This window comes from Gorilla gorilla, chromosome 8, assembly GCF_029281585.2.
Source record: "Gorilla gorilla gorilla isolate KB3781 chromosome 8, NHGRI_mGorGor1-v2.1_pri, whole genome shotgun sequence".
NCBI classification, from domain to species: Eukaryota; Metazoa; Chordata; class Mammalia; order Primates; family Hominidae; genus Gorilla; species Gorilla gorilla.
Genome location: NC_073232.2, coordinates 139,431,476 through 139,444,688, shown reverse-complemented (window position 1 = coordinate 139,444,688; position 13,213 = coordinate 139,431,476). Strand labels below are relative to the sequence as shown.

The window sequence follows — 13,213 nt, the reverse complement described above, 5'->3', positions numbered from 1 at the left end:
AAATATCATCTTAGCTGTAGGTGTTGCATTGGTTTTGTACAACGAAAGCAGAGACAGGAGCAAACTGGGAAACATGCATTAATCAATTTCCATGACCATAATGAGCTTGGCATTGGGAAGGCATCTGATTTGAGGCATCTGCTCTATAAAGCCAGTGACCCCCAGCCACCGCTTGTAATGCTCTCCTGTTCTTATCTTGTAGGCTTTCATATCGGACGGGGCAAGACACAGCTAATTGTGACACATGCAGGAACAGTGCATGTATTATCTATAGGTATGTTAACATTCTCCTCTTCCCACTTTCTTATTATGAGTGACAAATGATGTTTACCCACAAATGCAAGAACGATCTGGGGCTATGCTGGGATGATTCTATCAGACAAAAAGTGAAGGACCTTACTTGATTGTAATTCTAAGCTACCTCTAAATACCCCACCGCAAGTATAGAACCGTGGGATGTAGGAGAGCTTGAACCCATTTATCTTGCAAATGTATCTTAGTGGTTTCAAGAATTGGTATAAGTTTGATGGCTTGCTCCCTTGGAATCGATAGGCATGAGCCCTGGGCTGTGTGTTCTGGAAAGGCTGTAAAACACAGGCCCTTCAGAGGGTATAGATCAAAGGCTTGAAAGCACACCGTATGTGCTAGGAATACCATGGAAAGACCTGGGCTGCTCACACCACATATGGAATTTCATTTCCTGGGAACTCTCGAGGATTGTGCTGCCTGCCTGTCTCGGGGCAGAATCCCCGCTCCAGAGCCCCTACAGCTGTTCCTTGTGGTTTTTAATTTGAAGTTTGTTTATATGACTGACATCAACAAGAATACAGCAGAAACTCCCAACAGGAAGAAGCTGTGTTTGGCTTGCATCAGTAATTTAGGATTTTAAGATATAGTCAAAACCTTCAGAAGGATGGCTATCCTTTTTTCTTTTCTTTTTGCAAATGTGATTTTTCACAAACAAAATATAAAAGCGGTGAGAAATGTTATGAGTAAGTTCTTTTTCTAAAGTTTAGACTGGAGAATAATTTTAGTGATCCACCAAATTATCAAAAAACAATTATCAAACCAAAAAACCCTCTAAAAAGTTATTCAAAGTTACTGTCCTCTGCATTAAGAACACAGACATGGGGAGAGCAAAGAGGCTTGAGGCTACACAATCTTGGACCCATCAGGGTTCTCTCCCAAGGGAAAGCCTAGATCTGGCCGTCCATGCCTCCGATCCAGACAGAGCATCCCAGACAGGGCCCAGGTTCCTTAAAAGCAAAAGCAAAGCTGGGTCACCTGGAGACCTTGTCTGGGAGGAGGCAGAAGAAACCACAGGTAGAGACAGGCACCGAAGGCCACATCAGCACATTCCTTAACCGCAGAGGTTCTGAACCAATGGGCCATTTGCAAAGTCTGGAAGGAGACGTTTCCAGTTGCCACAACTGAGGAGCTGCTGCTGGTCATACAGCAGGTAGAGGCCAGGAATGCTGCTGACATCCTGTGAGCCTGCACAGGGCAACCCCCACAACCAAGAGCTATCCAGTCCCAAATGTCAATAGTGCTGAGGTTGAGAAAGCCTACCTTACTGAAACCACCCCCACCTTAGAGTGTTGTAAGAGGTACACACAAGCTGGTAAGGCCTCCTGGCAGCAGGAAGGGAGGAGGGGCCCCTGCAGCAGCCTGGCATGGCACGCCAAGCTGCTGACTGTTCTTGGCAATTGCCAATGAGGAGGTTAAAATGAGGCATCCATGCAGGTCTTTTCTTCAACAATTCCTCCAAATTAGAAACTCAATGATAGCAACAGATCAGAGAAGTTTGCTTAATGGGAAACTTTTCACTCCACTCATATTGCAAAAGAGAATTTTGAATCAACAACAAAGGGTTATAACACTGACATAAAATTACCCTCCATTAACATCAGTACGTTAGGAAGTGCAGAGTGTAGATGACCCGGCATATACTCAGAGTTCAGCTTCTGTTAGTTTGGAAGCTAAAGCTCATACCGTCTTTAACGCAACCAAGCAACAGTGAGTCAAGACATCCAGGGTAGGTTCAGAGAATGAGCTGTTCAGCCTAAACCTACGTAATATTCTGTGGGTGATGGAAAAAAAAAATATATATATATATATATATGAACACTGTCTAACGTAACTGAAATAATTTAAATGAACTTAGCTCTAAATCCAGAATTCACTCCTATAAAAAGTGATATTAAAAGTGACTGAATAAGTCTCTGAAGGACAGAAATCTGTCCTTTCAGGAATTACTCGAGTGGTCACTGTTTTGAACTGGCTCAAACATCACTCTACATGAATCCCAATACATCAGCCACTGGTCCACTTGCTACAAGAACTGCGAGTGACCAAGAATCACAGGAATTTGCCAAGACTTAGGAAGACTCACTAGGTAGAGGGTGAGGCACTGCGATCGCTCTGGTTATCTCATACGAACAGGGAAAATGCATGACTACTCATCGAGAACTTTTACTGCAGATGTGATTTTACAGACGGGTGATTTTGGTGGCATCTTCAGAAACTGAATAGAGATGTGGCCCGCGGTAGCCTGCAGACCCGACTGTCACCCCCTTATAAATGGGAGAAGCATTCTAGAAGAGGTAGTGTTTGAGGAAGAGTGGAGTTTTAGATCTTTCTTTCCTGATTTTTAAAATCACTCCCTTTGGAGTGGTCACAATGGCAAAACATCCCTACAACAGCCAAACTTCTGCTACAAACAGAAGTTACCCTGGAAGGCTTTTGGTCCCAGGACAGTCTGCAGAGTAATATTTCGGCTGGACTCCTGCTGCCTCCCAAAGTCCTTATTTCATTGAGTCCTGTCAATGAAATAAACTAGTGTGAAACTCAAGAAATGAACTAGTATTCAAATAAAGACTGCACTGTGACTACCAAGTGGAACATAGCTCATCAAATGCTGCTTCCTAAACTCCCTATCATGTTATAATGGAAATAATTAAAGTTTAACGATTACTCTTAAGGTGGCTATTATGTTGGATAAGAGTTTTCTGAGGTCTGCAGGAAGAGATGATAAAGGGAGTGAAAGTTCACTTCTGGTCCATTAATTGAAAAATCAATCAATGGGGAAATCATAAAAAATTGACATGTACCTAACTTAAACATGTTATTTTAATTTGAATCGCATGAATTGAAATCTCCCATTTGAATGATTTCAAGTTAGGGCAGCCTTTAGAGGTGAGGCCCAGACGTTTTCTTTGAATGTGGCACCCCCACTACAGTTCCAAATGATCTGCCATGAGCCACATCAATTTTCCTGTCTTTAAAGTGGAGCAAAGTCCTGTGGCAGAATCTGAGATCAGAATCCTTCTGAATCCATACTTGGCCTGTCTCTACCTTTTTCATTGAATATTTTGTGGTACCCCACTCTTTCCAAAGCACTGAATCCACAGCAATGACTATCTTCTCATGCCTCAGTGGTTTGCATGACATTCAATAATCACATCATTTCAATAGTGAGTACTAATTGTATAAACAGGTCCAGGAACAAATCTAGCATCCTCTCAGTAAGCATGAACCTTGAGAAGTAAGGACAGAGAGTCACAGGACAAAGACAGAGAAGCCAGTTAGTTAAGGGTCCCAGCAACATGGGTGCACCACTTATGTCGTGAAAGGACAGGGCCATGTGGTTAATCTAGCATATCAGCTAAGAGGGCTTATGTAATCCTGTCTGACTACCAAGCACTGGTCTGTGTGATTCTGCCCTGGTGGCTGAGAGTTGCTGATACACAGGGACAGGTCACTTCCCTCAGGGTCCCACTGAGCAAAGAGAAAGGGGAGGGTGAGCAATGGGGATTGAGCTGGATGACCTCGCAGCTTGTGGTCAGTCCTGTGAGTCACCCCCAAATGTCAGAAGCTTAAGAATAGAAGTTTCTTCGGTAGAAAAGTGTTCAGAACCCAGTGAGTTCCTTGGGCAGGAGGAGTCACCTATTCAGGTGACTCAGTAGCAGTGTACATGGGTGGCCACAGCATCTCGGAAGTATAGACTCCAAGTGAGCCAGAGGGTGTCTCCAAATTTCAAAGGCTTTACAAATCTACATCCATGTCTTGTTCTCCCATGCAAACTTACAGCCAAGTCCTCCTTGAATTCCTGCATATGAATCTGTAGAAACACAATTCCAGCAGCAGGGGAAAGTATAGCTCAGGTTACAGTCCTTGCTGTCAGATCAAAGCCTGGCTCTTAGTTGCAAGGACCTGAATCCGGGAGTTCAGGAACTTTCCTGTGAGTCCCTACACCACCATTACAACCCACTTCTCCATATGCACAATGGGATGCCTGGAACACCCCGGGATCGGGTAGCTTAAAGGAATTTCAAAATAAATCTTAAAATGTCACATGACTGTGGTTGTCCCAGAGGCTTGAGAACACGTGGGGCCATCACAGCTGCCAGTGTTCACACATTGTAATTTGTCATACCCTGCTTTCTGGAAGGCCAAAAGCCCTGGAGGGCAATGAATTTGACCCTGCCTGTCTTGCATTTGAACACCGCTTTTCACTCGAAACCCAATTACCATCCGAGCAGCATAGCTATCCACCATGGTTCCAGTAATGCCTGGCCCAGGGAGAGGAAAAGGATACTGTGTTCAAGAGCTGGCTGCCTGGGGCTTTAGCACCACAGGCCTGTAATAAATGTGTATCTTTGCCATGGGAGGCGGTACATATTTCTCTATGAAAAATAATTCTGTCATGGAAATATAGAAGACTAGGGAAAAGCATCAAAAGGACAAACGGTCTTGATGCAATTTCAAGGTGGGGGGAACCACCAGTACGACAAGCGAAAGGTGAGAAACATCAGCCCGTGAGAGCCTGCCGCGAGGTCTTGATGCAATTTCAAGGTGGGGGGAACCACCAGTATGACAAGCGAAAGGTGAGAAACATCAGCCCGTGAGAGCCTGCCGCGTACCTGCAAGGTTAGGGCTGAGCTTCTGCCCTCTCTCTTGGATGGGGTGTCTGTTCAGTCTCCAGGTCCTCTGGAGTTGCACTAAGGGATCATCAAGGTCCCTTCCAGATCTGAAATCCCAGGAGCTGCTTTTTACAATTATGCAAGGGATGTAACTATGGGTTTCAAGAGACTGCACAGAAGGGTAAAAGTGTGGAGAGTCACAAGGCATTTCTCAGCTGAAAAACACCTCTCCCTTATTGGCAAATCTATTGACTCAGAGCTGAGTAACTAACGCTTCTTCGGCAGAGGATTGATGGGCTTCCTCCTAGACCACTGAAACCCCAAGTACCAAAAGTGATCTTTCTGACAAATTTTGAGATGGTTGACACAGCTACATCTTTTTCTAAGATGACAGACATCCCTTCGGTTGTGATGTAGACCGACTGTGCTACTCTAATTAAAACCATCTCAGCATGAAAGAAGATTAAAAGAGATTCCAGTTTCCGTTTTCTTTAGTAAAACTTTTCTGGCTTATCTTCCATATTTCTTGTCAAAATATGCTGTAATTATTTCAGAAAATGTTGTGTGGATAAATTACTAATATAATCTTTGCTCATAAGCCGTTGAAATTTCTTCTCTCCAGCCCTATTTTGGTAATTCTTTTGTGAGACTAATCTGATGAGTCACACCACGGATGATTCACCTTTTGTTCGGATGTGGTTTCAGAAAGGAACAATGAAACATCATCGGCAAACCGGCCATTCTCTCCTTTGCTGAAATGGTTAATTTGTAACATAGTACAGCAACAAAATGGCCTGAATTCTAATGTGTACATTTTCATGAAAATAACATGGACCAACTGCAATCCAAGGGCTTTTGGAGATGCAAGCAAGATTTAAAACATAACAGGAATTCTGACTCAGATTCATTAAACAGCATCTTTCCCAGAATTTAGAATCTTCTCGTAAAGTGGTAGAATTCCTACCATTAGTTGCAAGCCCTGAGTGACCACATCCTCCTGGAGCACGCTGTGTCTGCTTCATTTCTGGATCATCACAGCCACCACACAAAGTGGCCTCAAGTGACACTAATAATTCTGCAGTGGATCAATGAGTGGGCTTGGAACCTGACTGGATGGGAATGCCACAAGGCTCCATGCCACTTGTCTGACATCACAGAGAGGGGGAGCTTGTGAAACGCCTTGCTGTGTACTCCATGCTTTCACTGTTTGATATGATCCATGATGGTCAAGGACAGGTGGAATTTTTTTTTTTTTTTTTTTTTTTTGAGACAGAGTCTCACTCTGTTGCCCAGGCTGGAGTGCAGTGGTGCAATCTCGGCTCACTGCAACCTCTTTCTCCTGGGTTGAAGCAATTCTGCCTCAGCCTCCCGAGTAGCTGGGACTACGTGCGCGCACCACCAATCCTGGCTAATTTTTGTATTTTTAGTAGAGATGGGGTTTCACCATATTGGCCAGGCTGTTCTCAAACTCCTGACCTCATGATCCACCCGCCTCGACTTCCCAAAGTGCTAGGATTACAGGCATGAGCCACCGTGCCCAGACAAGGACAGGTGGAATTTTAAACAATCACTTTGATAAAAATGCCTTAGCCCTTTCCATTTGGGGTCCTAAAGGGTATTAATTGAACAGGTGTTTTTCAAGGGACCTCCTAAGGACAAGCTCTGCACCAGGCCCTGGGAGACTGGGAGGAGTGTGAAGCTGCTGAAGACAACTCCATGCATGCCCCTTACCCTGGGACCCTGGGATGAGGGTAAGGACAGAGCTCCGGCGAGAGAGAGCCCTCTGTACTGACGGTGAGAGCCACAGGTGCAAGGACGTAAAAGGCAGGCGAGGAGGTGGTGAAGGAAGCCAGGGTGCCCGACCTGGCAAAGCAGACTCCAAAGAAAACAAGATAATCGTGGAGGGAGGCCAGGTTAGGGAGGATTTGGATGGCCTCTCTAGAGCCCTCCAGGCTACGGCGTTAGGAACAACTGGCAGGAACTAGGAGGACAAACAGCCAGAGCACCCCCAAGGATGGACGGGAAACCTCGCGACCCGTGAACACTCCCCCTTAGACAGGCCGGAGAACATCCCAGTCCATCACAATCCTTGACTGCTTCTCAAGTAGGAAGCTCCAAAAGAAGGCAAGTTCCTCCCCCAAATGACTGGAGGATTTCAGGAAAGATGAGGAAAAGATCTAACATTATGAGATTGAATGAAGAATTTACAAAAGCGATGGGTTGTATTTTCTCACATCATTCTTGGTGATTTATTACAACACCAATAAGACCACAAAACAGAGGGTGCAAAGAGTTCTAGATAAAATCACGCACACTGGCACTTCACTGATTCCGAGCGTATTGCAAAAAGAAAGCTGGTCAGGGTAGTGCACGATCAAGACAGCCGGCAGAACCGGGCGCCTCCTGACTAATGGAGACCTATTGTTAAGAGTGGTAATTGCATTTGTATGCAGAATCCGTGCCAATTCCAGCCTGTCCGGAGCCCACTTGGAGTGGAGTCTCTGCAGCCTTTGTCATTCCGCGATTATCTCTTCATGGAAGTGCCCTTTCCAGCCCTGCTTCAATGACCACCACTTGTGCATATTAAGTTCTTTAGCAGCATAAACTGAGGTGGGGGAAATCCGCCTTTTGCCTAATGTTTAGCGCTCTGTTCTTAGTATTTATGGTGAGTGACAGGGTAGGAAGATGAGAGAAAGGAATCCCTGGATAACACCTTACACAATGTTATTCTGGGGTAAGGAAATACTTTTGGTTAATGACGTCAGGAAAAAAGAATGATTCCGACAGACCTCTAAATTCTTCTTGAAAATTCCCAAAGCTAATAATCCAAGTTTTTTCTTTTCTATTTGAAATCCAAAAATATATTATTTATGTCCCTCGAATATGTATGGATTTAGGTTTTAGTCATTTTTACTAATGTTTAGCAATGCCTTAATTCTCTTATTTAGATGCTATGAAACTTGTTACAGCCATAAAACTAAAAACTGATTACCCATCTCTACATATTATTTGTGAAACAATTAGTTAAAATTTATTAGCAGAGAAAGGCTAATTATACTGATAGACCCAGCCTTTGGTTATACCCCAAGGTCAAAGTTAAGGAGGCATTTACCAATGTCCAAAACAGCATGAGGGGACTACGCTGTCAGTTTCATGGGAAGATAAAGATAATTCATTTTTAGAGAGTACGGAGATTTTTCTGGGGGTAAATACGGGATGCAGTCCTGGCCATGATGTCTAGGGCTGGGTCGTATGAAATTCCATGGGGAATAGAGTGACTAGGGAATTCAGGGTGCGGGGTCCCCAGGGCAGGTTCTTCCTCACAGATAGGCGTCTTGAAAGAACCTGTTTGAGAAGGGACCTCCTGCAGGAATGCACAGGCTGACGTTTAGACCGGTCACTGGTGACACCAGATGACACACACAAGCAGCTAATGGTTTCCGTGTGTGATGAGAACTATCACTGCTACGTTTAGTGGAGATGATGCTCTCAATGGGTATCAGGATGGAGCGGGAGCTCCTGACCACATCTTGAAACCAGGGTTCTGGGCTGGTGGCCCAGGGAGGCAGGGTGGCTTTGTAGCCTTCACACCAACACTGGGAGCCCGGGATGTCACCCATGTCTCTAGACAGATGCACTCCCATCTTCAAAAGGAGACAGGCAGGCAAGGTGATGGCCCTGGTCATGGGAGCCCACTCAGAGTTGGGTTGGCCACGAGGGACTCACAGCAACCAGCTTAGAACAGGAGGACAACAGCCCTGTGTCATCTCCTTTTCAAGGCAGTTGTAACACAGTTTCTGTCAAAAGTTGGAAAACTGGCTGTTCTTCACTGAGGTCAGGAACAGCAGTGTTCTGCAGACTACGTCTCAGAAAGGACTGACTCCTCTGATTATCATGACTCGTCTTCCTGGCTTCCTAGGGGAATGGCGTAAGATATGCTTCACAGACATATGGCGGTGCTGTTAGTCATGGGGTGTCTTTCCTCATGGAGAACTTACGATGGGCAGAGGCGATCCAAATGACTTGGGTCTGACTCTGCTCCTCGGTGGCACTATTTTATGGGATGCCAGGTTCTCCGACCCCTGTGCGTCTGACCTGCCCTCAGACCCAGGCACCTAGGTAAGGCTCAGGACCCAGAGCCGCAGGTGCACTCCAGAGAGTGCCACAGGTAAGATGGGCACCTAGGATGAGCTTCAGTCAAGCAAGTTCTCCAGTATGGTCACGGAAAACATCCAAGATGCATTCGGAAAGCTCAGCTCATCGTCTAACTCTAACTTTGGATCCTTCATAGTAAAATATATAGCTAGGATATCTGGCTAATGCTTTTTAAAAAAAACTATAATCATAATTTCTTGTTCATAGTATACCAGGAAAAGGGGACAGATCTTATAGTTTGAGTGTCAGTATCACAGATTAGCCATTTATTCTGGTATTTTAAGCCCTACAGTGATACCATAAACATTGATTAATGCACCTACCATGTAAAATAGTGGTAAAGGAAGGATACAAAGTTACAGTGAATCATTTCTATGTTTAAAGTGTTGAAAAGCTAGTTAACTACAAACCACTGATATTTTAAACTATTAGGATGAGATCCATATATATTTAATATAGGTATATAATATAGAAATAGTATATAACAAATTCTATAGACAGTATAAATAGAATTATACAAATGTATAAATTTTAAATGAAAACAGAAAATAGGGTGGCAGCACTTTGCTGAGATTAGAAGTGAGGGGATTTGGTTCAGTTCATCAGTTTATTGTAATTCAACAAACAAATAGAGCAGGTTCGGAGCCAGCACTGTGCTAAATGCACTGCAGACAAAAGATGAATTAAACATGGTCCATCCTTCAATGAGTTCACAGACCTGGGGGAAGACAGCTACGATCCCACAGGAGACAGGCTCTCGTAAAACCTAGAGACAATGCTGCCAGAGCAGTAACTCATCCCCGAGGTGTATGGATGAGGCAGGGGGGAGGGTGGACTTCGTTATTCTGGAAAATCCACAGAAAGAAGGAGTGACGTGTGACCTAGGTTTTGAAGGATAAGCAGGGATTTGAGAAGGAGTTTGCCAGTTTTCCTAAGGTGACTCTGGTAACTGGAGAGGGAGAGAATACAGAGAGTGAGGGAGACTAAGCTGTTTCAATGGCCAAGGAGGAAACTGCTGGAGTTCTGGACTAGAGCAGTGGAAGGTGGGCGGAGAGGAAGGACACCGGGTGTTCTGAGGGTAAATCCACTCGACCCAGGGATGCTGAGGCAGGAGGAGCAAGTTGAGCTTGATTCCAGGGTCTGCAGTCGTCCGGGGAGATGAATGGGGGCTGCAGGCTGAGTCTGGAAGGACAGAGATGCAGGCTGGGGGAAAGATCTGGTTCTGGACATGCTGGATTTCCAGCGCCCCTCAGATATGCACACGGAGATGTGTTCAGAAGAGAACAACAAATATTTGGGGTCCTGGTTCTTCTATTGCCTGGAGAGGTGGCCAGGGTCACATCCATAAACCAAGGCCCAGAAAGGACTTGCCTGAATTCACCTCCCATGCAAGGGGGAGAGCCAGGCCTGGGATCTGGATCCCAACTTTCAGCTTCCTCTGGACAATGCTGGTGTTGCCCATGGCACTCACATAAAACCGGCCAAGTTGGCGCCAATGTCAGTTGACATAAATTGTTGTGCTTTGGGGACCTGGCTAGTCCTACCCAAAGCTACACAATAAAAGCCAGCCCACATCCTGGTGCACCTGCCCTCCTGGGCCCAGGCCTTGTTCCAGAAGACCGCTGTGAGAAGTGGGAGCACATCTCAGCCATCACTTCACAGCCAAGCAAGCTCAGGTCCCCAGGGTGAGGTGATTTATCCACAGTGGCAGAGCCTGAGTCAGCGCAGAGCCACGGTTAGCACTGGGGAAGACTCTGAGATCTAATTCAAAGAGAATTAAAGGCAGAGGCCTCTGACCTGCTGGCCACCGAGCCACATGGCCCTGTCGAGGCTAGAGACCCCAAAGACTAAGGGTTTTCTTCCCTTCCAGAAAGCAAGCTCTGGGGCACCAGATTGTCTTGCTTTTAACTCTTAACTGTTACACATGGACGACCGGAGAAGGCAACTTTAAAAATGTGTTCCTCTTAAATTATCTTGAGGATTCAGTGACAGCTTGCTAAAGAAACTGTGGCAGGGCCTGAGTATTTATAGGAGCATGAGACAAACAGAGAATAAGCTGGAGAAGCAAGAAGGATGCCGCTCTGCAAAATCACATGCGGCAACGGGGAGAAGTGTTACTACAAAGCCTAGCACAGTCTCTGGGAAGAAAATAAAGCTTGGGTGCAGGCTGGAGAGCAGCCTGAGATGTAGGGCAGATTCTTCTTTCTTTGGAAATGTACAGAATAATCATGTTGTAAGAAAGTCCCCACACTTAAAACTTTCATTTTGAAAAGGGAAAGACCAGCCAAGAAATTAAATCTACTCTCAGTTGCTTTAATCATTGCATCACAGGGACTTGCCAAGAGCACAGCGAGGGCGACACAGCCCCACGGCACAGAGTGTTTGGGTGGATGGTTCCCTTATCTGGAGGGAGAATGGAGGTGCAGGCAGGGAGAGGGCTACAAAGGTAAATCCCTACAGTCCCCAGGAATTCGTGTCTTGTCAACATCCCCAGCCATCCAGGGATCTTCCCTTCTCACCCAGCAAAATCTACAGCCTGTGTTTGACTCAGGTGTTTATAGGACAGAACACCCCGCACAGGTAAGGCTGGCCTGGCTCCAGCTGCTTCAGACTCATGCTTTGAATCTCAAGAATCAGGACTTTTTCCAGGCTGCTGCTCCTCCCCAGGAGTAAGAATTCCTCATGACATGGACACTCCCCTGCCCATGCTTTACAAACACCAGATCCCTCCAGCAGGAGGGCAGCAGCACCACCTGCAGCCTCCTGCCTCCTGAGCTGCTGGAGAGTGAGGCCTGGGAGGTTGCAAGGGGACTGTGCAAAGCCACAGCCAGAGTCCTCAGAAACCACAACAAGGTTTAGAGCCCCGGCTTCCCACGTGCCCATGTGGCTGTAGAATGAGCCCCTGCACTGGAGCCGACCTGGGAAAGCAGGTGCACACAGCACGTCTGGAGACCTGGGACCGTGATGGTGCTCAGAACAAACATCACCCAGAAAACATCCAGCTAGACCTCCACCTTCTGTCCACAGGAAAGTGAAAAGGGGATAAAGAAACTCTCACGCTCCCCTTAGCACAGCGACTGTGGTAGCTGGTCACTCACAAGCAGACCCTGCTGGCCCCACCCATCCTATCCAAGATCTTACTGTAGAATCCTAGAAGACGGAAAGGAGGGGACCGTGGCATGGGAGCCAGGCTCCAAAAAGATCCTGGAGTATGTCTTGCAGAAAAATGTTTCAGGATCTTCGATAAGTTCTGATAGAATAGAACCAGGCCACAGACTCCATCTGGAGTGGTTCTGACACTGCCTCCAGGCAGAGCCCTATTTGTCTGTGGCAAGGACGGGGTCTCATTGTGGGAGAACACAGGGGAGGACACAACATAATTTTTGGCCAAAATAAAGCAGTCCAGGGCAACTGGGACTAAAAGTGAGGTAGAATTTGCCTTTTTTTTTTTTTTTTTTAAAACAAAGTCTCACTCTGTCACCCAGGGTGGAGTGTAGTGGCACGATCTCAACTCACTGCAACCTCCACCTCCCGAGTAGCTGGGATTACAGACATGCATCATCACACCCAGCTAAACTTTGTATTTTTAGTAGAGATGGGGTTTCACTATGTTGGCCAGGCTGGTCTTGAACTCCTGATCTCAAGTGATCCGCCCACCTCGGCCTCCCAAAGTGCTGGGATTACAGGCGTGAGCCACCGTGCCTGGCCAGAATTTGCCTTTTAAGACTCTGTTCTCATTCATTAATTCTAGCATATTACGTAGGCAACTGCTAGGACCCAGCCCCTGCTATAGTTGCTGGGAACAGAAAGAGGATGACCGCATGGCATCTCTGATTATGGTGCCTGCATTCGAGAAGATGCATTTAGGAAGATGAAGGCAAGTAATATGGGAACGAATAATTGTCTGTGGTTAGTGCAAAAACAAATAAGAAAGGATGGATTGGGCAACATTTCGGAAGGTGGTCAGACAACAAGGAGGTTATGTGGACCTGAGAAACAGTGGGCCAAGGAATGCCAGCCATGCCATGAGCCCAGAAAGGCGTTTCAGGTGGGGAGAAAGTGATAATCATGAAGCTGGCAGCACCGGACAAAGATGTGGCCCCAGGTAGGGCAACCAACACTCCCACCACAGGTCT

The 13,213-nt window shown here is 46.1% G+C and overlaps 2 protein-coding genes across 4 annotated transcripts in view; one reads left to right on the top strand and one right to left on the bottom strand.

Annotated features, from left to right (window-relative positions):
* The window catches only part of DOCK1 (dedicator of cytokinesis 1), a 565,813-nt gene that overhangs the window by 307,272 nt on the left and 245,328 nt on the right, over nt 1-13,213 (bottom strand). The gene's annotated exons all lie outside the window — the stretch shown is intronic.
* INSYN2A (inhibitory synaptic factor 2A) overlaps nt 1-13,213 on the top strand; it is a 67,153-nt gene that overhangs the window by 42,441 nt on the left and 11,499 nt on the right. Inside the window, exon 3 of one of the 2 annotated variants that reach the window (XM_055353893.2) lies at nt 203-274. The exons of the other annotated variant lie outside the window; for it this stretch is intronic. Within the exon in view, the coding sequence (XP_055209868.1) occupies nt 203-274 (72 nt within the window). The remainder of the gene's footprint in view (nt 1-202; nt 275-13,213) is intronic. 2 annotated transcript variants of the gene reach the window in all.